The 23,420-nt window shown below is 41.8% G+C and overlaps 1 protein-coding gene across 4 annotated transcripts in view; it reads right to left on the bottom strand.

Annotated features, from left to right (window-relative positions):
- LOC110535318 (brefeldin A-inhibited guanine nucleotide-exchange protein 1) overlaps positions 1 to 23,420 on the bottom strand; it is a 96,640-nt gene that overhangs the window by 47,731 nt on the left and 25,489 nt on the right. For 3 of the 4 annotated variants that reach the window (XM_036934957.1, XM_036934958.1, XM_036934959.1), the window contains exons 2-6: positions 14,207 to 14,237; positions 6,508 to 6,661; positions 5,729 to 5,875; positions 823 to 1,002; positions 245 to 298 (exon numbers count right to left, since the gene is read on the bottom strand). In XM_036934957.1, coding sequence (XP_036790852.1) covers positions 245 to 298; positions 823 to 1,002; positions 5,729 to 5,875; positions 6,508 to 6,661; positions 14,207 to 14,237 — 566 coding nt within the window. The remainder of the gene's footprint in view (positions 1 to 244; positions 299 to 822; positions 1,003 to 5,728; positions 5,876 to 6,507; positions 6,662 to 14,206; positions 14,238 to 23,420) is intronic. The other variant, XM_036934960.1, reaches the window with a different exon arrangement.

Here is a 23,420-nt window from a genome sequence, read left to right as displayed (position 1 = left end):
CACGTCTGCCCCAGCAAGAACAGCATAACCACAATGCACGTCTGCCCAAGCAAGCACAGCATAACCACAATGCACGTCTGCCCCAGCAAGCACAGCATAACCACAATGCACATCTGCCCCATAGCTGGAACAGAGGAGGAGAAAGAGAGATGGATGAATGGACTGATGGATGGAGCTGAATGGGAACACAGAGAAGAGTTCAGAGTTCAGATCAGGCAAGTCAAGGCAGTCCTGTAGTCTTTACCTGGCGGTCACGTTTTCTCGAGGCCAGAGACCAAGATATCTTGTGATTTGTAAGCTATGTGTCCGTCCGGGGGGGGAGGTGAGGGGGGAGGTGAGGGGGGAAAGAAGTGTCAATCGAAAAGAAACAGATGATATTAGAGCAAACTTTGTTTTCAGGGTGACACCTTACTTGGACCTCTGGTCAGAAAGTCTATGCTACGCTGTCATCAGCGTGACGGAAACGGAGGCTATATGTGGTCAGTCAAGTTATAGCAACTTAGATGAGTTAGGTAGGTGTCAGGCTAGCCATGTTTAGCCTGGCTGTAGCCTGTGACAGGACAGTTTTATGTCACCTGACACATAAACCCCTACGACTCCTTATTCAACTGCTATGTCATGCTCAAATAAAGGGTCACCTTCTCTTCCCTTTTCCCCTCAGTACAGTATCTCTATCTGTCTGTAGCTCTGTTTCTATATCCACACCAACACACCACTTAAAACCAAGCCACAAAGCCATGTATTGGGCGTCATGCATTCTAAGTGCATTCTAAGTGCTATGCTAGTGTGGACATTGTCTCAGTGTCTCAGAGAGGGACTTACTGCCTGGTTCTCCATGCGGGCGAAGATGACATTGAGCATCTGAGTGAGCGTGGCCTTGGCCGTGGTCTGGTTGATGAGGTTCTTGCTGGCTAGGTAGATGTTGTAGCAGGTCCTGACCGCCTGCAGCACTGTGCCCTCATGGATCTCTATGTGCTGGGAGGTCACAGCCGTCAACAGGGCCTGGTGGGGGGGGGGGGGGGGGGGGGGAGAGAGAGAGAGAGAGAGAGAGAGAGAGAGAGAGAGAGAGAGAGAGAGAGAGAGAGAGAGAGAGAGAGAGAGAGAGAGAGAGAGAGAGAGAGAGAGAGAGAGAGAGAGAGAGAGAGAAAGAGTTCATCATGGTTTATCAAGGTCTATCATGGTGCCTCAGCATTATTTGTGTGAAAGATACTCCTACAGCGATAGTAGTATAGTCCTCTGCATCTCACATCTCTGATCCCTTGGCCACCCTCCTCCCAGTCAGAACTACACAGACACAGTTACACAAACACAGCTATAGCGGGATGAGCTGAGCCAAGCTGAGTTGACAGCAGATTACGGGTAGAGGCTGAGATTTGGGCTGCTGTTTCACAGCGAGGAGTATTGTACTGAGAGAGAACGCAGCGGTGCGAGACCATCTCAGAACAGACCTTCTGATTCACAGTCAGGAATAGACCAATGCCTAGTGCACTTCCTGTCAGTCATGACTTCTTAATACACCTCCCTGCTGAGTGCACTTCACTCAACAAATGCTAAGTGCACTAACCTCAGTGTACTTCTCTTATCTACTGCTTAGTGCACTTCCCTCAACCACTACCCTCCTCTCTACAGATGAAAGTAACACACACGTACAGACTCACCACGTAAGTGATAATCAACTAGGGGCTATGCATTCTATGGAAAAGAAAGTATGATGTGGAACTGACCGTACACAGAGTTGCATTATTTTCCAGAGAACGCAAAGAGCCCAGAGTTATTTATTCATTTTATACCATGACTATAATTTAACATATTTGCCACGACAAATGTGTTTCATTTGCAGGTAAAAATGTGTTCAACATACAAAAGTATGTGGACATCCCTTCAAATGAGTGGATTCAGCTATTTCAGCCACACCCGTTGCTGACAGGTGTATAAAATCGAGCACAACACCATGCAATCTCCATAGAAATACATTTGCAGTAGAATGGCCTTACTGAAGAGCTCAGTGACTTACAACGTGGCACCGTCATAGATGCCACCATTCTAACAAGGCAGTTAGTCAAATTTCTGCCCTGCTGGAGCTGCCCCGGTCAACTGTAAGTGCTGTTATTGTGAAGTGGAACATCTAGAAGCAACAACGGCTCAACCACACAAGCTCACAGAACGGGACCACCGAGTGCTGAAGCACGTAGCATGTAAAAATTGTCTGTCCTCGGTTGCAACATTCACGAATGAGTTCCAAACTGCCCCTGGAAGCAACGTCAGTGCAAGAACTGTTCATCGGGAGCTTCATGAAACGGGTTTCCATGGCCGAGCAGCCTGACAAGCCTAAGATCACCATGCGCAATGCCAAGTGTCGGCTGGACTGGTGTAAAGCTCGCCGCCATTAGACTCTAGAGCAGTGGAAACACGTTCTGTGGAGTGATGAATCACGCTTCACCATCTTTGGGATGAAATGCAAGCCAGGCCTAATTGCCCATCAGTGCCCAACCTCAATAATGCTCGTGGCTGAATGGAAGCAAGTCCCAGCAACAATGTTTCAACATCTAGTGAAAAGCCTTCCCCACAGCAACTCGCCCAAGCCTTCCCCATTTCTCCTTCTCCCAAATCCAGTCAGCTGATGTTCTGAAAGAGCTGCAAAATCTGGACCCCTACAAATCAGCCGGGCTAGACAATCTGGACCCTTTCTTTCTAAAATTTGTTGCCATCCCTATTACTAGCCTGTTCAACCTCTCTTTCGTGTCGTCTGAGATTCGTGTCGTCAAAGATTAGAAAGCAGCTGCGGTCATCCCCCTCTTCAAAGGGGGGGACACTCTTGACCCAAACTGCTACAGACCTAAATCTATCCTACCCTGCCTTTCCAAGGTCTTCGAAAGCCAAGTCAACAAACAGATTACCGACCATTTCGAATCTCACCATACCTTCTCTGCTATGCAATCTGGTTTCAGAGCTGGTCATGGGTGCACCTCAGCCACGCTCAAGGTCCTAAACAATATCTTAACCGCCATCGATAAGAAACATTATTGTGCAGCCGTATTCATTGATCTGGCCAAGGCTTTCGACTCTGTCAATCACCACATCCTCATCGGCAGACTCGACAGCCTTGGTTTCTCAAATGATTGCCTCGCCTGGTTCACCAACTACTTCTCTGATAGAGTTCAGTGTGTCAAATCGGAGGGTCTGCTGTCCGGACCTCTGGCAGTCTCTATGGGGGGGCCACAGGGTTCAATTCTTGGACCGACTCTCTTCTCTGTATACATCAATGATGTCACTCTTGCTGCTGGTGAGTCTCTGATCCACCTCGACGCAGACGACACCATTCTGTATACTTCTGGCCCTTCTTTGGACACTGTGTTAACAACCCTCCAGGCAAGCTTCAATGCCATACAACTCTCCTTCCGTGGCCTCCAATTGTTCTTAAATACAAGTAAAACTAAATGCATGCTCTTCAACCGATCGCTGCCTGCACCTGCCCGCCTGTCCAACATCACTACTCTGGACGGCTCTGACTTAGAATACGTGGACAACTACAAATACCTAGGTGTCTGGTTAGACTGTAAACTCTCCTTCCAGACCCATATCAAACATCTCCAATCTAAAGTTAAATCTAGAATTGGCTTCCTATTTCGCAACAAAGCATCCTTCACTCATGCTGCCAAACATACCCTTGTAAAACTGACCATCCTACCAATCCTCGACTTCGGCGATGTCATTTACAAAATAGCCTTGGATGCAGTCTATCACAGTGCAATCCGTTTTGTCACCAAAGCCCCATATACTACCCACCATTGCGACCTGTACGCTCTCGTTGGCTGGCCCTCGCTTCTTACTCGTCGCCAAACCCACTGGCTCCATGTCATCTACAAGACCCTGCTAGGTAAAGTCCCCCCTTATCTCAGCTCGCTGGTCACCATAGCATCACCCACCTGTAGCACGCGCTCCAGCAGGTATATCTCTCTGGTCACCCCCAAAACCAATTCTTTCTTTGGCCGCCTCTCCTTCCAGTTCTCTGCTGCCAATGACTGGAACGAACTACAAAAATCTCTGAAACTGGAAACACTTATCTCCCTCACTAGCTTTAAGCACCAACTGTCAGAGTAGCTCACAGATTACTACACCTGTACATAGCCCACCTATAATTTTGCCCAAACAACTACCTCTTTCCCTACTGTATTTATTTTATTTATTTATTTATTTTGCTCCTTTGCACCCCATTATTTGTATTTATTTTATTATTATTATTATTTTGTACATTCTTTGTCCACATACTTTTGGCCATGCAGTTTAGCTACAGTAGTTGCCTAGGTAACCAAACAGACTTGCTAGTTTAGCTAACCAACCCATCAGGCCAAGCACGACTCCAGAGCCATCATTAAGTTTGCTGACGACACAACGGTGGTAGGCCTGATCACCGACAACGATGAGACAGCCTATAGGGAGGAAGTCAGAGACCTGGCAGTGTGGTGCCAGGACAACAACCTCTCCCTCAATGTGAGCAAAACAAAGGAGCTGATCATGGACTACAGGAAAAGGAGGCCCGAACACGCCCTCATTCACGTTGATGGGGCTGTAGTGGAGCAGGTTGAAAGCTTCAAGTTCCTTGGTGTCAACATCACCAACAAACTATCGTGGTCCAAACACACCAAGAAAGTTGTGAAGAGAGCACAACAACACCTTTTCCACCTCAGGAGACTGAAAAGATTTGACATGGGTCCACAGATCCTCGAAACATTCTACAGCTGCACCATCGAGAGCATCCTGACCGGTTGCATTACCGGCTGGTATAACAACTGCTCGGCATCCGACCGCAAGACGGTGCAGAGGGTAGTGCGTACAGCCCAGTACATCACTGGAGCTAAGCTTCCTGCCATCCAGGACCTATATACTAGACGGTATCAGAGGAAGGACCATAAAATTGTCAAAGACTCCAGTCACCCAAGTTATAGACAGTTGTCTCTGCTACCGCACGGCAAGTGGTACTGGAGTGCCAAAGTCTAGGTCCAAAAGGCTCCTTAACAGCTTCTACCCCCAAGCCATAAGACTGCTGAACAATTAATCAAATGACACTTGGACTATTTACATTGACCCCCCCCCCACCCCTTTGTTTTACACTGCTGCTACTCGCTGTTTATTATCTATGCATAGTCACTTCACCCCTACCTACATGTACAAATTACCTCGAATAACCTGTACCACCGCACACTGACTCAGTACCGGTACCACCTGTATATAGCCTCATTATTATAATTTTATTGGGTTCCTTTTTTAAAAGTTTTTAAAAAGTTTATTTAGTAAATATTTTCTTAACTCTATTTTCTTGAAACTGCATTGTTGATTAAGGGCTTGTAATTAAGCATTTCACGGTAACCTGTTGTTTTCGGCACATGTGACAAATAACATTTCATAAATTTGAACTTGCTATTATGAAAATCGAATTTAACAATGCCAATAATGTTTTCATTTCGACTATTGCTTTCAAAAGCAGCTCAAACATGTAAGAATGAACTACAGACATTGAATTCTAATGTGTATTATAGGGAAATAATGCACGCTCCCGAATGCCCTTTAAGCCAATCAGAAATGAGAATTCAACAATGCCATGGTAGAAACAGATAACACAATTATACATTCTAAATAATCACCATGCAGGCAAGAATAGAATCTAACAGCAGAACACACAATATCCAAAACACACTTCCTTGCAGACCAAATAACCGCAGATGCCAACCTTAATGATCTGTAGCTGCACCCCCTCATCTGTCTGTGGTCCCTGGAAGCAGCCGCAGATGGTCTCGATGATCCTGTCGATGAGCTTCTTGCCAGGGGCCGTGCTGTCTGGAGCGCTGCCGGTCAGGTGGCCGTACGCTATCAGCTTCTACAGGGAAAACACCAAACACACAAAACCACACAGTCAGACAGACACTAATCTCCCGTGGGAAGATTCTGCGTGGAGACTGAAGAACCTGTCAGGACTGAATGGGATGTGTGAGATACCGAGCTGCATTAGTTCCGGCCTTTTTGTTTTCGTCACTGGTCATTTGGAAGTATCAGGATTGGGCGAAGGCTTTGTCTGAGTTTCCTTTTGTGAAGGCGGAGCTCTTCATTTCTCTCCATTTCTAACACACATAGACCCAGTAGTTAATCACTGACCAAATAACGCAAGATTTGACTTCTGTTTTATCAGAGATGAGATAAATGCAACTTCTACATTTCATTCAGAAAACACCCCAAAACATCATGAAGTGCACTGTGAATCAGTGTCACTGAACTTTGAGTCTGTCTATGTAAATACAACATTTATTTCACATCAAATTCCAGTTAGATATTGCACAGAAACTTAAATAACTTTAGATGACTCCAAGCTGTGTGTATGATTTAATATCAATATAGTCCTTAACCAAATGACCATATTTGTTTTGACATGTCATTACGGTGATGAGAAGAAACATGCAGCCTAGACAGTTTTAGACACACAGGGTTCACGTGTTGACCTCCTCTACTACTGACCTGTAAACAGTCTAGTGATGTGATGACGATGCGGGGACATTTGGACTGACATGCCAACTCAAACGGCAGGAAGTACTTGTCGGCCTCTACGAAGCTGGTCTTTGATTTGATTGGCGGAAGAGTGCTGGAATCCGATTTGCTGTCTGGAGGAGGACTGGAGAGAGAACAAAAAAAAGAAAACCGAGCTCATAGTACATATTCATATTGTTACTTTTATTTCTTAGTTTTTTGGGGGTATTTTTCTTAAAACTACATGGTTGGTTAAGGGCTTGTAAGTAAGTATTTCACTGTAAGGTCTATCTATACCTGTTGTATTCGGCACATGTGACAAATACAATTTGATTTGGTATTCTGTCATCGACACAAAGCATGATAAAAACATCATTTGAAGCTGTATTTATTTCTGCCAATCACACACTATTAACATAACGTAGCAGGAAACGTAAGCAAAGAAACGTCTGAAACGAGATCCCCTACATACTGGGCTTGACGAGAAGAAAATAAACTATTGGGGGAGGTTCTCTTCTGCACTGTTCAACCAATCCAGCAAATGTAGAGGAGTTAAGATGGAGTATCACCTTGTTAACGTCCAAAAGGGGAAGCCGTGTCACAAGCTCTCTTTCCATTTCCCCTGACAACCCGGAACATCCAGTTGTTGGGGACTCGGCAGAAGGTAACACACTACTGACAGTGTACTATTTCTGTCTTTATGCATGTTCTTTATGCAGCTCAATTTGACGCACTGTAATCAGCCAACTCTTATAAAGAAAGGTGCCTGCAATTAATCTACCCCTCATCTATTTTAGGAGAAGAGATCCATGATGTCATACACGTGATAATAATGTTCTCTGCTCTGTCGAGTGTGTCTTTATACTGTCAAAAGCCTTTGTGGCCAAAATCACATCCTTGTTACTGTTGCTATGGAATAAAACCAAGGATAAAGCCATATTTGTGAGTGCTGTTTGTCTTTATGGATCGTAGATCTAAACCAGGGAACCTTAGCTGTACGCTAAAACATTATAAATCTAAACCAGGGGTCCTTAGCTGTACCCTAAAACATTATAAATCTAAACCAGGGGTCCTTAGCTGTACGCTAAAACATTCTAAATCTAAACCAGGGGTCCTTAGCTGTACCCTAAAACATTATAAATCTAAACCAGGGGTCCTTAGCTGTACGCTAAAACATTCTAAATCTAAACCAGGGGTCCTTAGCTGTACGCTAAAACATTATAAATCTAAACCAGGGGTCCTTAGCTGTACGCTAAAATATTATAAATCTAAACCATGGGTCCTTAGCTGTACGCTAAAACATTATATGCACGCTAAACATTATCCATCAGAACAACCACACCCAAACTGCACTGAGCTCTGAGCCAAGGATGGCGGGAGAGAAGGAGGAAGAGAGAGGGAGAGAGAGAGTGAGAGAGCGAGGAAGAGGGGTGAAGGGCTGTGTTGTTTGTGTCTTGGCAGAGAGAAAGGATGACTTCAGCTTCTTTAGAGTGATGACCTCGCAGAGTGCAGTGGGACATGGGATAGAGAGGGAGAGAGAAAGAGAGAGGGACAGAGAACGAGAGAGAGAGAGAGAGAGAGAGAGAGAGACAGAGGGGAAAAGGAGAAGAGGAAGCATACAGAATTTTGAGAGGCGATGTGGGCATTTCAAATATAATATGGTCTCCCGTCGAGTCCATTCATCACATAATGTTGTTTTGAATGGAAATGTCCATTCTACTTCTGCTAATTCTATGAGTCACAGTCCCTCTCTGCTCAGCATGCGTTCTCCCCTCTAATAAGCAACATACAGGATTAGCCTGCTCATATTCATAATTGACATGAAATGGGGTTGAGCCATACATCTATGGAGAGTAGAGAATGCTAACACGTTGCTTCTGGTCTTACAACTTTTGACACTTTTTGGCTTACAAAAGATCCTTGAGAATAAGTGATGTTATGGGTGTTTTTCATACTTTTCTAAAGCCCGAAAGCCAGGGTAACTTTGCGAAAGGTTAGGTAAGGTGTCTGTATGTAAAAACTCACTACATCCCTCACTCCTCCCCCACGTAAAGTCAACTTGGGCATGGCATTTGTGAGAAGAAGCTTAGATATTGGCCGTGTCTGAATACCCATACTTAGTAGGCCGTTTGAGTATGCCAAAAAATTCAGTTTAATAGTATGCAAGATTTCTAAAATCGACCTATACTTTAAATGCCCGGATGTCATACTGATTTTGGTTTTGACAACAGCTGATCAATTTGAAGTGTGGATGTGCTACCGAAATCAACGAATAGCGAGATAAAAGGCAATCCCGCATAACGCATTCTCAGTATGTGAAAATCTAATGTTTTATAGTATGTACATTTTCTAAAATCGTGTATGGTTTAAAAGCCAGGACTCATTTCGCCTCTTCATCTAGTAGAAATCGATGCACACTTTTCCACAAGGCATTGAAGATGTGGTCTGCGCCTGGTTCTCTTCAAGTAGCCAAATAACAAAACTAGGCTACTTAATTGGGGAAGATGACGAATAGTGAAGTTTCTGCGGTGGTATTCAAATGTAAGTGAAGTCGTATTTGTTATCCTTAAAATTCTCACGAGTATTGCATTGTGGGATACATCTTTGAAAACAGAACTGTTTAACATTTGTGAATGTGTCAGCACCAAGGACTCAGGATGTGGCTGCGGTAATGATGTCATGTTAATCAGGCCTTTTGATTTGAACATATGGATTGTTTTAGTTTTGTAGGCGTGGCTACCTAATTTAATTAATGGACCAAGTCTTAGCAGTCATTCTGATCTTGATCTCGTTCCCAATGATCAGTGCTTCAGATTATAATGTCGCTGTCCAGCGTTCTGAATTTGCCATGCAACCGACTGTCCACGTTTTTTTCTGTGCAATAGCCTTTCGATTTGAACATTTGTTTTGGTGTGTGTACTAGGCTATTTAATTTAAATATATGTTACAGCACTTTGGTTTCACTAATAAATATGTTTAAATGGAAAAAAATTATCTGTTTACGTCTTCAGTCCTTTTTAAATAGGATAGATGGGCTATATGGTCTACATTATAGGTTGAATGTGCTAAATGGTATGTGCTAAAAAGTATGTTACGATGAGTACATAGCAGAGGTGGGACCAAGTCCCTATTCAAATCACAAGTCAAGTCTCAAGGTCCAAGACGAGTCCCAAGTCTTGAGTCAAGTCCAAGTCGTGAGTCAAGTCCAAGTCATGAGTCAAGTCCAAGTCGTGAGTCAAGTCCAAGTCGTGAGTCAAGTCCAAGTCGTGAGTCAAGTCCAAGTCGTGATTCAAGTCCAAGTCGTGAGTCAAGTCCAAGTCGTGAGTCAAGTCCAAGTTGTGAGTCAAGTCCAAGTCGTGCATTCTAAGAGCAAGTCAAGTCTCAAGTCAAGTAAAAAAAAAAATCTACACATGCAATGACTTCTTTCAACTACAAACGTATAGACCTTGGGACTATAAGGTTCTATCTGACATTTGTGTCAAATGAGTTAGTCACATATAATAGATCTTGGTTCTTTATATGTCCATAAAGTTATATTTTTGAAAAAGTAAATTTTAAGTCAAAGAAATCAACAACTAGAAAGTTCTATCTGCAATCCAATCACAAGCTTGAACAAATACAGATGGACCAATCAGAACCCTTCTTCGCCAATAATGGCACGCAATCAAAACAACAAATGTCACATCATTGTTCAGTGATGGCAGTAATTTGTCTAATGACCATAATACATTTCTTAATGGATTTGCTGATGTGCTCTGACTATTTTGGTAAAATAGTATTATTCTATAATTTATGTTTTCAAATGGATAGTCTACTTAACTGAACATGTCTAATTCAAAAGTGTCAGATATAACTTTATTGCTGAACCCAGATTGACATTTCAGAGACATAAGGTTATGTCTGCTATTGCACCCACCTAAACATGTTTTTTTTCAAATGTCTCAGGATTTTGATACTCTGTACTTCAGGTACCTTTAAGGTGACGACCTTAAAAAGGATCCACCCTCTTTTTTTCAATTTTCGCCTAAAATGACATACCCAAATCTAACTGCCTGTAGCTCAGGACCTGAAGCAAGGATATGCATATTCTTGACACCATTTGAAAGGAAACACTTTGACGTTTGTGGAAATGTGAAATGAATGTAGGAGAATATAACACATTAGATCTGGTAAAAGATAATACCAAGAAAAAAGATGGTACTTTTTTTTGTACCATCTTTGAAATGCAAGAGAAAGGCCATAATGAATTATTTCAGCCCAGCTGCAATATATATTTATTTAGTTTGTGGGCAACGTTTTATACTGATCTAATGACATTGCATTTCTGTTCAACATTTTGTATCAAGACTGCCCAAATGTGCCTAATTGGTTTATTAATACATTTTCAAGTTCATACCTGTTCACTCTGAAACAATAGCATGGTATTCTTTCACTATAATAGCTACTGTAAATTCGACACAAAATTATTGTCTATTTATAGAGGCTACAAGACATCCATTTTCATTATTTTGTCAACAACACAATTTGATTGTGTAATAATTAATTGTATCAACAAATTCCAAATGCAAGCTTCATAACTCAATTATCAATTTCAAGCAATTTTGATATAGCAAAAGACCATTAGGCCTATGCTAGTATTGTTGCTTGAAACCCCGTTGCTGGTGAGCATGCAAAGTAAACAATTAATGCTCTTGACCACCAAACAATCTTTTGAGCTGCATATTTATTTATGTCCATATTCTCTCCCTACAATTTGACGTTTGCACTGCACCGATTCTATAGCTGTACATCAGCAATCTGTTCGTCCAGTTGTTCTCTAACTTTTTGACTCGTGACCCACAAAAAGGAGTGGTTCAAAGTCCTCGACCCCCTCGCACGCACTTCTCTGGAGTCCAGAGCAAGCAGGATCATATATTTTCTGTCTGTATTTTTCTTTCTCAAAAATATCGTAAATCATTTGCCAGAATATGTTATGTCTTCATCCCATAAGTATTGAAGGCAGTGCGATGTTACAGCTATCTTTAAACATACCGCACCACCACTGAGGCATATACTTTTAACCCACCCAAACTAGGGTGGGTTAAAATAGGAAAATTATCAATGAAATCACTAGCCTATTGTTCTGGCAAAGATGAGTCCGTAGCAGATTGCTAAACTGAATTTTATATGGATAACATTAACGTAGGTAGGCTACTGCTTTTGCTAGGCAAAACCGGAGAAAGGTAAACAAGTGCTTTCTGGTCACTAATGTGGATACGTGCGCCAGCATTTGCGAGCAAATGCTGATGACTGGTCATTAATCAACAGTCAACACAACTACATTTTTTGGCTCTGAAGCATAGATTACGATATTTGGTGCAATGCCGCAGGCCTATGTTAGTAACCAGATCGAATAAACAAAGGTATAAATATAAAATACAAATGGTAGGTTATCTAGCCTATAAAAATATGTATGAATTTCTGTATTTTTCCCATGCAATTTCACACTTGTGACCCCCCCAAAACCTTCTCACTGCGCTACTGTAGGTTACCCAAAATGTGTGGATTGACAGTTTGTTGGTCAAATCAAAGGGCCGAGTGTGCGCTTCACTAGCAAACCTGTTTAATTTTATTTTTTTGCATGTACAATACGGTCTCTGGCTGGGTGGAGAGTAGCCTAATCCACTGTGACTCTGTGCCACAAAATGAGTGACAAAACATTACAAGATCTGGCCAGATAATTTCAATTCATCAGTCTCAAGTCTATATCGAGTCCTGAATCTTGAGAGAGGGATGGAAATGGTGGGAGAAAGAAAGGATGAGGAGGAAAGGAGTGGCACTCATGGTACATTTCATTCCACTGACCCAGTTACCAGGCAGCAGAGCTCCACAAACACACACAAAAACTCTCCTTCTCCCAGGCGAAATCCAGCCTACTTTTTGAGTGTATGTACTGACATGTATGTGCAACTGTTAGATACAGACACAAACGCACACTACATGTTAATATATGTAAATCGTAGTATTTAGTCTGTAATGTCTTTTTCGTTATATGTCAGACCCCTGTAACGCTAGTTGTCGCCATCCCCCTCCCTCCCTCCCAGGCTAGAGCCAGGCACTAGGCAGGGGTCCATTAATGACAGGGAAAGGGCTTTTAGAAGGAGACCAGGCTGAGAGACAAACAAAAACACACTGGAGGTCACACACACAGACACACCCTTTACACTAAACTCAAGGGCAAGCGAAAGGAAACAAGAAAATCACCTAAATTAACTAGGATGTATTTATTTTTGTTTTGTAAGATTTTTTTAAATTTATTTTTAAACAATACAAAACATTCCCCTTCAAACAACAGCAAATATCTACAATTGCTTTTTAAATTCTGTAATGGAAATACATGTATTTCATATTACTAGGTAATATACGGTTTCTATGCCTTTAGTTTTCCACGTGGACCAATGTATCGGTGATTTCTGAAAAGCTATCCAAGGATTGTTCAAAAGGGTTGTGTTTTTAGGGAGTGATATTGGTTCTTGTAGAATATGTTTTATTTTCTTCCATGTTGTTAAAGTGTTCTAAACTATGAAGTTGTTCATGTTCTTAGCTTTATCCTTAAAAAAATAGACGCATAACAAGATTTTGGGGGATGAGAATGCGCATCTTCAATATCTACCCATTGTCCCTCTTTAGTACATTTAACTATGTCACAAGTAAAATCCCTGGGTAGCGAGTTGATACAATTTCAAGTCTGGAAGATTAAAACCACCCTCTGATTTAGGAAGATGTAAAACTTTCCTTTGTATTCTATAAGTTAAAATGTCCCATATAAAGTCTGCTATGACCAAGTATACTTTTTTAATGAATGTCTTCGGTAGGGGTAATTCTTATTACAGAGAATAAATATACAATCTTTTGGAGCCATGCCATTCTGAAGATCTTTATTCTTTATTCTGAAGATTTATGGGAAGGTTGTTCCATTATTAGATCTGCTTTCATATTGCTGAGTAATGGGATAAAGTTGTCTTTATATATTCTAAGTATTTTATATATATTTTTGTGGTCCACTTAAAGGATTGCTGGAGATCTCCTATTGCCATTATTTCGTTTCGTTCCACGTTCATTTTATATCCTGAGATTTTTAAGTATTCAGAATTATTTATTTTTTTACCAAGGGAGGCATTGAGTTTTCAATATTGATCAGGTGATCATCTGCAAATAAGTTTAATAAACATTCATGTTTACCAATACTGACACCTGTTACATTTGGGTCCTGTCTAATTATGTCTGTAAGAGGTTCAATTGCCAGTGCAAACAGGAGGGGGGAGAGAGGACATCTGTGTCTTGTGCCCCTTTCTAAAGCATTATTAAATGTATTATTTCAGCTGGAAAGTTGAAAGATTCCAAAGTTTTGAATTGAAAAGGCCATTCACAACAGCCATTATAGATACATATATATCTTATTTTTTTTGCGTATGGTATTAAACTGAATCATGTTTTTGTGTTTGTTTGTAAGTGTCTATTTTGAATAAACCTTGTTTGATTGATACGTATTAAGTCTGGTAAGACTTCTGCCATTCTGTTACTTATGAGTTTTGTTATTATAATATTGTCACAATTTATTAAACTTATGGCTCTTTAATCTCCAGATCTTTTAAAATATGCACCTGTAACCAGGATATATCTCTGTGAAACTGAATTAAAATCAACTTACCTTAATTTTTCAGACTCTTCCTTTATTTCCTCTGAAAAAAAAGAGAGAAAGAGAGGGAAGGAGACAGTTAGAAACATTGAAATAACAGCCAAGGATGAGAGTAAATTCTGCGTTATTTTACTAAACTAATGACACCATTGGGAATAGCAGATAGCAGGGCCAGGCAGCAGTAAGGAGCCTGCATCTAGTGGATCTATCTTCCCTCTCTCGTATCCAAGGCTCCTAGTGAATGTCTGAAGAGTCAGAGTGAAGTGTTAATGCATGCTTGAAGAGGATAAGAACCTATTAGGACAAGGATTGGCCAGAAGAACCCTTCAACGTCTGTATGCATACGGTGAATAGTGACATTCTCAAAGGGATACACACACTTACATGCGCACACACGTAAGCACGCACTCACGTAACAGTTTTGCTTCCGTCCCTCTCCTTACCCCAACCTCGAATCAGGGACCCTCAGCAAACGTCGACAACACTTACCCATGAAGCATTGTTACCTATCGTTCCACAAAAGCCTCAGCCATTGCAGAGCAAGTGGCGTCAACGATTGACACGCTACTAGTGCGTACCGCTGACTAGCTAGCCATTTCACACCGGTTACACACATTCATTAAGAAGTTAGCGATGCCTGGGTTGACTCATAACCTGCAGCCCCCGCGGTTATATCAGCAGGGCGGACAGTTTAGGGTCATTAAATACTGTGTGGCTAAAAGGAGGGTGGCAGGCGGGTTGAATAAAGAGAAACAATACCTTAGAACTGGGGTACGTGCAATGCTGTCCGCCGTACGCCAAATAACATTGTGATTCACATTTTCAAACAGTCCATTTATATTTCCATCGGCTATACATTTAGGCTTTTTACTTGTCTTCTCGGCCTTCACTAGCATAAAAACTAAGTACAGGCACAGACTGTGTGGGAAATGATTTAAGACTGAGACTCTCTCCAATACAACCCAACATTGTAGAGTTTGTAGAGTTATGTGCATCATTTCAAGCACACCCTTCTCATTAACTTGTGGTGAGTTATTCACCATTTTCGATGAACAAATAAAGTTTAATATACAGTGCCTTGCGAAAGTATTCGGCCCCCTTGAACTTTGCGACCTTTTGCCACATTTCAGGCTTCAAACATAAAGATATAAAACTGTATTTTTTTGTGAAGAATCAACAACAAGTGGGACACAATCATGAAGTGGAACGACATTTATTGGATATTTCAAACTTTTTTAACAAATCAAAAACTGAAAAATTGGGCGTGCAAAATTATTCAGCCCCTTTACTTTCAGTGCAGCAAACTCTCTCCAGAAGTTCAGTGAGGATCTCTGAATGATCCAATGTTGACCTAAATGACTAATGATGATACATACAATCCACCTGTGTGTAATCAAGTCTCCGTATAAATGCACCTGCACTGTGATAGTCTCAGAGGTCCGTCAAAAGCGCAGAGAGCATCATGAAGAACAAGGAACACACCAGGCAGGTCCGAGATACTGTTGTGAAGAAGTTTAAAGCCGGATTTGGATACAAAAATATTTCCCAAGCTTTAAACATCCCAAGGAGCACTGTGCAAGCGATAATATTGAAATGGAAGGAGTATCAGACCACTGCAAATCTACCAAGACCTGGCCGTCCCTCTAAACTTTCAGCTCATACAAGGAGAAGACTGATCAGAGATGCAACCAAGAGGCCCATGATCACTCTGGATGAACTGCAGAGATCTACAGCTGAGGTGGGAGACTCTGTCCATAGGACAACAATCAGTCGTATATTGCACAAATCTGGCCTTTATGGAAGAGTGGCAAGAAGAAAGCCATTTCTTAAAGATATCCATAAAAAGTGTTGTTTAAAGTTTGCCACAAGCCACCTGGGAGAGACACCAAACATGTGGAAGAAGGTGCTCTGGTCAGATGAAACCAAAATTGAACTTTTTGGCAACAATGCAAAACGTTATGTTTGGCGTAAAAGCAACACAGCTCATCACCCTGAACACACCATGCCCACTGTCAAACATGGTGGTGGCAGCATCATGGTTTGGGCCTGCTTTTCTTCAGCAGGGACAGGGAAGATGGTTAAAATTGATGGGAAGATGGATGGAGCCAAATACAGGACCATTCTGGAAGAAAACCTGATGGAGTCTGCAAAAGACCTGAGACTGGGACGGAGATTTGTCTTCCAACAAGACAATGATCCAAAACATAAAGCAAAATCTACAATGGAATGGTTCAAAAATAAACATATCCAGGTGTTAGAATGGCCAAGTCAAAGTCCAGACCTGAATCCAATCGAGAATCTGTGGAAAGAACTGAAAACTGCTGTTCACAAATGCTCTCCATCCAACCTCACTGAGCTCGAGCTGTTTTGCAAGGAGGAATGGGAAAAAATGTCAGTCTCTCGATGTGCAAAACTGATAGAGACATACCCCAAGCGACTTACAGCTGTAATCGCAGCAAAAGGTGGCGCTACAAAGTATTAACTTAAGGGGGCTGAATAATTTTGCACGCCCAATTTTTCAGTTTTTGATTTGTTAAAAAAGTTTGAAATATCCAATTAATGTCGTTCCACTTCATAATTGTGTCCCACTTGTTGTTGATTCTGCACAAAAAAATACAGTTTTATATCTTTATGTTTGAAGCCTGAAATGTGGCAAAAGGTCGCAAAGTTCAAGGGGGCCGAATACTTTCGCAAGGCACTGTATAAGATTGTTAAATAAAGAGCAAAAATATTGATTATTATTATATTATTATTTGTGCCCTGGTCCTATAAGAGCTCTTTGTCACTTCCCACGAGCCGAGTTGTGACAAAAACTCATTCTTATGTTAAATAAATGTATCATACAGTGTGTGTGGGGCAGGCATACAAAAGATTGCAAAAAACAATATTTGAGAGTGTGCTGACCCTGGTGCTGGTGGTGGTACACAGCTGGAGGTTGAATGTTTGAAGGGGTACGGGACTATAAAGAGTTGGGGAACCATTGGCCTACATGTATGCTTGGTGGACAGAAAGTGACTGTGTGAGCCGCACCAACACACCCAATCATTGTTCTAGACTCTGGGTGCTGTGCCGCTGTGCTCTGCCTGAAGCTGTATTCAGTCTGCTCTGCAGCAGTGGATGTGGATGTTAGCGGCAAAGCCTGGGTTTAATTCACACACTGATATACAGGTGGCATCAAAGCATGGGTTTAATTCACACACTGATATACAGGTGGCATCAAAGCCTGGGTTTAATTCACACACTGATATACAGGTGGCATCAAAGCCTGGGTTTAATTCACACACTGATATACAGGTGGCATCAAAGCATGGGTTTAATTCACACACTGATATACAGGTGGCATCAAAGCCTGGGTTTAATTCACACACTGATATACAGGTGGCATCAAAGCCTGGGTTTAATTCACACACTGATATACAGGTGGCATCAACGCCTGGGTTTAATTCACACACTGATATACAGGTGGCATCAAAGCCTGGGTTTAATTCACACACTGATATACAGGTGGCATCAAAGCATGGGTTTAATTCACACACTGATATACAGGTGGCATCAAAGCCTGGGTTTAATTCACACACTGATATACAGGTGGCATCAAAGCATGGGTTTAATTCACACACTGATATACAGGTGGCATCAAAGCCTGGGTTTAATTCACACACTGATATACAGGTGGCATCAAAGCATGGGTTTAATTCACACACTGATATACAGGTGGCATCAAAGCCTGGGTTTAATTCACACACTGATATACAGGTGGCATCAAAGCATGGGTTTAATTCACACACTGATATACAGGTGGCATCAAAGCCTGGGTTTAATTCACACACTGATATACAGGTGGCATCAAAGCCTGGGTTTAATTCACACACTGATATACAGGTGGCATCAAAGCATGGGTTTAATTCACACACTGATATACAGGTGGCATCAAAGCCTGGGTTTAATTCACACACTGATATACAGGTGGCATCAAAGCCTGGGTTTAATTCACACACTGATATACAGGTGGCATCAAAGCATGGGTTTAATTCACACACTGATATACAGGTGGCATCAAAGCCTGGGTTTAATTCACACACTGATATACAGGTGGCATCAAAGCATGAGTTTAATTCACACACTGATATACAGGTGGCATCAAAGCCTGGGTTTAATTCACACACTGATATACAGGTGGCATCAAAGCCTGGGTTTAATTCACACACTGATATACAGGTGGCATCAAAGCATGAGTTTAATTCACACACTGATATACAGGTGGCATCAAAGCCTGGGTTTAATTCACACACTGATATACTGGTGGCATCAAAGCATGAGTTTAATTCACACACTGATATACAGGTGGCATCAAAGCCTGGGTTTAATTCACACACTGATATACAGGTGGCATCAAAGCATGGGTTTAATTCACACACTGATATACAGGTGGCATCAAAGCCTGGGTTTAATTCACACACTGATATACAGGTGGCATCAAATCATGGGTTTAATTCACACACTGATATACAGGTGGCATCAAATCATGGGTTTAATTCACACACTGATATACAGGTGGCATCAAAGCATGGGTTTAATTCACACACTGATATACAGGTGGCATCAAAGCATGGGTTTAATTCACACAATGATATACAGGTGGCATCAAAGCATGGGTTTAATTCACACACTGATATACAGGTGGCATCAAATCATGGGTTTAATTCACACACTGATATACAGGTGGCATCAAATCATGGGTTTAATTCACACACTGATATACAGGTGGCATCAAATCATGGGTTTAATTCACACACTGATATACAGGTGGCATCAAATCATGGGTTTAATTCACACACTGATATACAGGTGGCGTCAAACCATGAGTATTGTAATGAAACAGCAGGGAGCAGGTCTCGAACCCTCGACCTTCGAGCCCGAGGTCCGGCGCGCTATCGACTGTGCCATAAAAGCATGCTCATGTGCAGAGCCGATTTCCGTGCTTATAAACCCAGGGTCGTTACACTATTATCTCTCTCAACACTGTGACTCAAGGGGAGGAAACGTGTGCGTGTGTGACGTGTTTGTGTGCCAATTTTCACAGCAGTTTAGGAAGTGTATTAAAACACATAGCAACACTCCAAAGAACACTGCCCTCTTGTTATTAAAAAGGCCATTCAAATAGTGACAGCTTAATTATTTATATTACAATATCTACTTGAGAGTCAAGCTAGCGCACAACACTGGTTTCCCTTTTCCTTTCAGGACCACTTTACAGTCTAGTAGGAATAGAATAAATCACCAGTCGATCACAGGCAGTCATTGAATCATTTGTAATATTTCCTCTTGAAAGCTCTTTGTACTCCAGATACAGTTACATACCAAATAAAGGGGGCATTTATGAACAAGGAATATAGACTAGAGGGTGGCTGTCTGAAACCGTGTTGTGTCCTTGTAGAACAGATCTGACAACTGATCTGAAGACATATTAGCATGTCAAGCTTTCATCCCATTCTACACCAGTCTGTCTGTGTAGAGGGCCGCTCCCTTGATCTTTCTGGTCTGTGTTTGTCTTTCTCTCCCACTGCTATTTGTCTCTATGACTGGCTACTCTATGTGTGTGTGTGTGTGCCTATGTGTCACGTGTGCGTCTCTGCATGTGTGTGTTTCAGTCTACAGGGGCTGTAAAGCTCCAGTGAGGTAGTTTTATTCTACAGGGGCTGTAAAGCTCCAGTGAGGTAGTTTTATTCTACAGGGGCTGTAAAGCTCCAGTGAGGTAGTTTTATTCTACAGGGGCTGTAAAGCTCCAGTGAGGTAGTTTTATTCTACAGGGGCTGTAAAGCTCCAGTGAGGTAGTTTTATTCTACAGGGGCTGTAAAGCTCCAGTGAGGTAGTTTTATTCTACAGGGGCTGTAAAGCTCCAGTGAGGTAGTTTTATTCAACAGGGGCTGTAAAGCTCCAGTGAGGTAGTTTTATTCTACAGGGGCTGTAAAGCTCCAGTGAGGTAGTTTTATTCTACAGGGGCTGTAAAGCTCCAGTGAGGTAGTTTTATTCTACAGGGGCTGTAAAGCTCCAGTGAGGTAGTTTTATTCTACAGGGGCTGTAAAGCTCCAGTGAGGTAGTTTTATTCAACAGGGGCTGTAAAGCTCCAGTGAGGTAGTTTTATTCAACAGGGGCTGTAAAGCTCCAGTGAGGTAGTTTTATTCTACAGGGGCTGTAAAGCTCCAGTGAGGTAGTTTTATTCTACAGGGGCTGTAAAGCTCCAGTGAGGTAGTTTTATTCTACAGGGGCTGTAAAGCTCCAGTGAGGTAGTTTTATTCAACAGGAGCTGTAAAGCTCCAGTGAGGTAGTTTTATTCTACAGGAGCTGTAAAGCTCCAGTGAGGTAGTTTTATTCTACAGGGGCTGTAAAGCTCCAGTGAGGTAGTTTTATTCTACAGGGGCTGTAAAGCTCCAGTGAGGTAGTTTTATTCTACAGGGGCTGTAAAGCTCCAGTGAGGTAGTTTTATTCTACAGGAGCTGTAAAGCTCCAGTGAGGTAGTTTTATTCTACAGGGGCTGTAAAGCTCCAGTGAGGTAGTTTTATTCTACAGGGGCTGTAAAGCTCCAGTGAGGTAGTTTTATTCTACAGGAGCTGTAAAGCTCCAGCGAGGTAGTTTTAGTCTACAGGAGCTGTAAAGCTCCAGTGGGGTAGTTTTATTCTACAGGAGCTGTAAAGCTCCAGTGAGGTAGTTTTATTCTACAGGGGCTGTAAAGCTCCAGTGAGGTAGTTTTATTCTACAGGGGCTGTAAAGCTCCAGTGAGGTAGTTTTATTCTACAGGGGCTGTAAAGCTCCAGTGAGGTAGTTTTATTCTACAGGAGCTGTAAAGCTCCAGTGAGGTAGTTTTATTCTACAGGGGCTGTAAAGCTCCAGTGAGGTAGTTTTATTCTACAGGGGCTGTAAAGCTCCAGTGGGGTAGTTTTATTCTACAGGGGCTGTAAAGCTCCAGTGAGGTAGTTTTATTCTACAGGGGCTGTAAAGCTCCAGTGAGGTAGTTTTATTCTACAGGGGCTGTAAAGCTCCAGTGAGGTAGTTTTATTCTACAGGGGCTGTAAAGCTCCAGTGAGGTAGTTTTATTCTACAGGGGCTGTAAAGCTCCAGTGAGGTAGTTTTATTCTACAGGGGCTGTAAAGCTCCAGTGAGGTAGTTTTATTCTACAGGGGCTGTAAAGCTCCAGTGAGGTAGTTTTATTCTACAGGGGCTGTAAAGCTCCAGTGAGGTAGTTTTATTCTACAGGGGCTGTAAAGCTCCAGTGAGGTAGTTTTATTCTACAGGGGCTGTAAAGCTCCAGTGAGGTAGATTTAGTATGACTGAGAGGCAGTGATTAAGCAGGGAACAAGAAGGCAACGTGGACTAAAGCCTTACCCTGGGAGGAGAGTCAACAGTGATAAGAGACGCAGCGGAGCAATAACCTTCAGACACAGAGAGGGAGGAGAAAGAGAGACAGAGAAGAGGGAGAAAGAGAGAGGGAGGCATCAATGGAATTAAGAAAGAAGAAGGAACCAGAGAGAGGGAGAGAGTTGAGGAGGAAAAGCGAGTGAGGGGGGAGAGGAAGAGAGGATGAGAAATTAGAGATTTAGATTTTATTTTACTAGGGCGACAGCTAGCCTTACTGGGGTCCGACACAAAACGAAAAAGACATCACAGACAAGACTACCATTTACACACATTAACATGTAGTGTGTGTGTGGGTGTCTGTGTGTGTGTGCGCGCATCTAAAAGTTACACATACAGTGTATTCGGAAAGTATTCAGACCCCTTGACTTTTTCCACATTTTGTTAGGTTACAGCCTTATTCTAAAATGAATTGAAATTGCTTTTCCCCCACATCAATCTACACACAATACCCAAAAATGTTTTGTTTTTTTTTGCAAATGTATTAAAATGTAAAACTGAAATACCTTTTTACATAATTATTCAGACCCTTTGCTCCAGATTCCTCTGTGGAGATGGGAGAATCTTTAGTTTTTTTAGTAAATATTTTCTGAACTCTATTTCTTGAACTGCATTGTTGGTTAAGGGCTTGTAAATAAGCATTTCACGGTCTACACCTGTTGTATTCAGCGCATGTGGCAAATAACATTTGATTTGATCTTTACAACTATTGAATCAATATGTTTTGACTATGACAGTTTACAGTCTAAGGTAACACCAAGTAATTTAGTCTCCTCAACTTGCTCAACAGCCACACCGTTCATTACCAGATTCAGCGGTCTAGAATTTAGCAAATGATTTGTAGCTAATACAACGTTCTTAGTTTCAGACATGCTCAGGACCAGTTTAATACTGGCCACCAATTCTAAAACTGACTGAAACTTTTTGTTTAGGGTTTCACTAGCTGTGGTTGCTGATAGGGATGAATCATCAGCATACATGGACACACAGGCTTTGACCTGCCACTGGCATTAAACATTGGTAAAAATTGAAAAGAGCAGAGGGCCAAGAGAGCTGCCCTGCAACACACCACACTTTACATGTTTGACATTAGAGAAGCTTCCATTAAAGAAAACCCTCTGTGTTTGATCAATAACTCTGAATCCACGATATGGCAGAGGTTGAAAAGTCATAACACATATGTTTTCTCAACAACAGGTTATGGTCAATAATATCAAAGGCTGCCCTGAAAACAAATAATACAGCTCCCACAATCTTCTTATTATCAATGTATTTCAATCAATCATCAGTCATTTGTGTACACGTTGAGTGCCCATCTCTATAAGCATGCTGAAAGTCTGTTGTTCATCTGTTTACAGAGAAATGGTATTGTGTTTAGTAGCAAATAAATAAAATCCAACAGTTTGCTAAGAGCTGGCAGTAAGCTGATAGGTCTGCTGTTAGAACCAGTAATGGCCGCTTTACCACTCTTGGGTAGAAGGAATGACTTTGGCTTCCATCTAGGCCTGATTAAAGATATGACAAATAGGAGTGAATATAGAGTCAGCTACCATCCTCAGCAGCTCTCAGTAGTTTCCTGCCTAAGTTGACCCACTTTGACAATGAAGTAAACATAATCATACAAATAATTGGCAACATCAAAGGGTTTAGTGATGAAAATAAGGCATCCGATTTGATGAAAATGGAGTTGAATGTCTTTCTGCCCATCATTTCATTTCAAGTACTCCAAAGGTTTTTCCAACATTCTTTATATCAATGATCTTGGCTTCATAATACAGTTTATTTTTCTTCTTCTTGAGTTTAGTCACATTAT

This window comes from Oncorhynchus mykiss, chromosome 11 (genome assembly GCF_013265735.2).
Source record: "Oncorhynchus mykiss isolate Arlee chromosome 11, USDA_OmykA_1.1, whole genome shotgun sequence".
In the NCBI taxonomy this organism is placed as follows: domain Eukaryota; kingdom Metazoa; phylum Chordata; class Actinopteri; order Salmoniformes; family Salmonidae; genus Oncorhynchus; species Oncorhynchus mykiss.
This window is presented reverse-complemented; position numbering and strand designations above follow the sequence as displayed.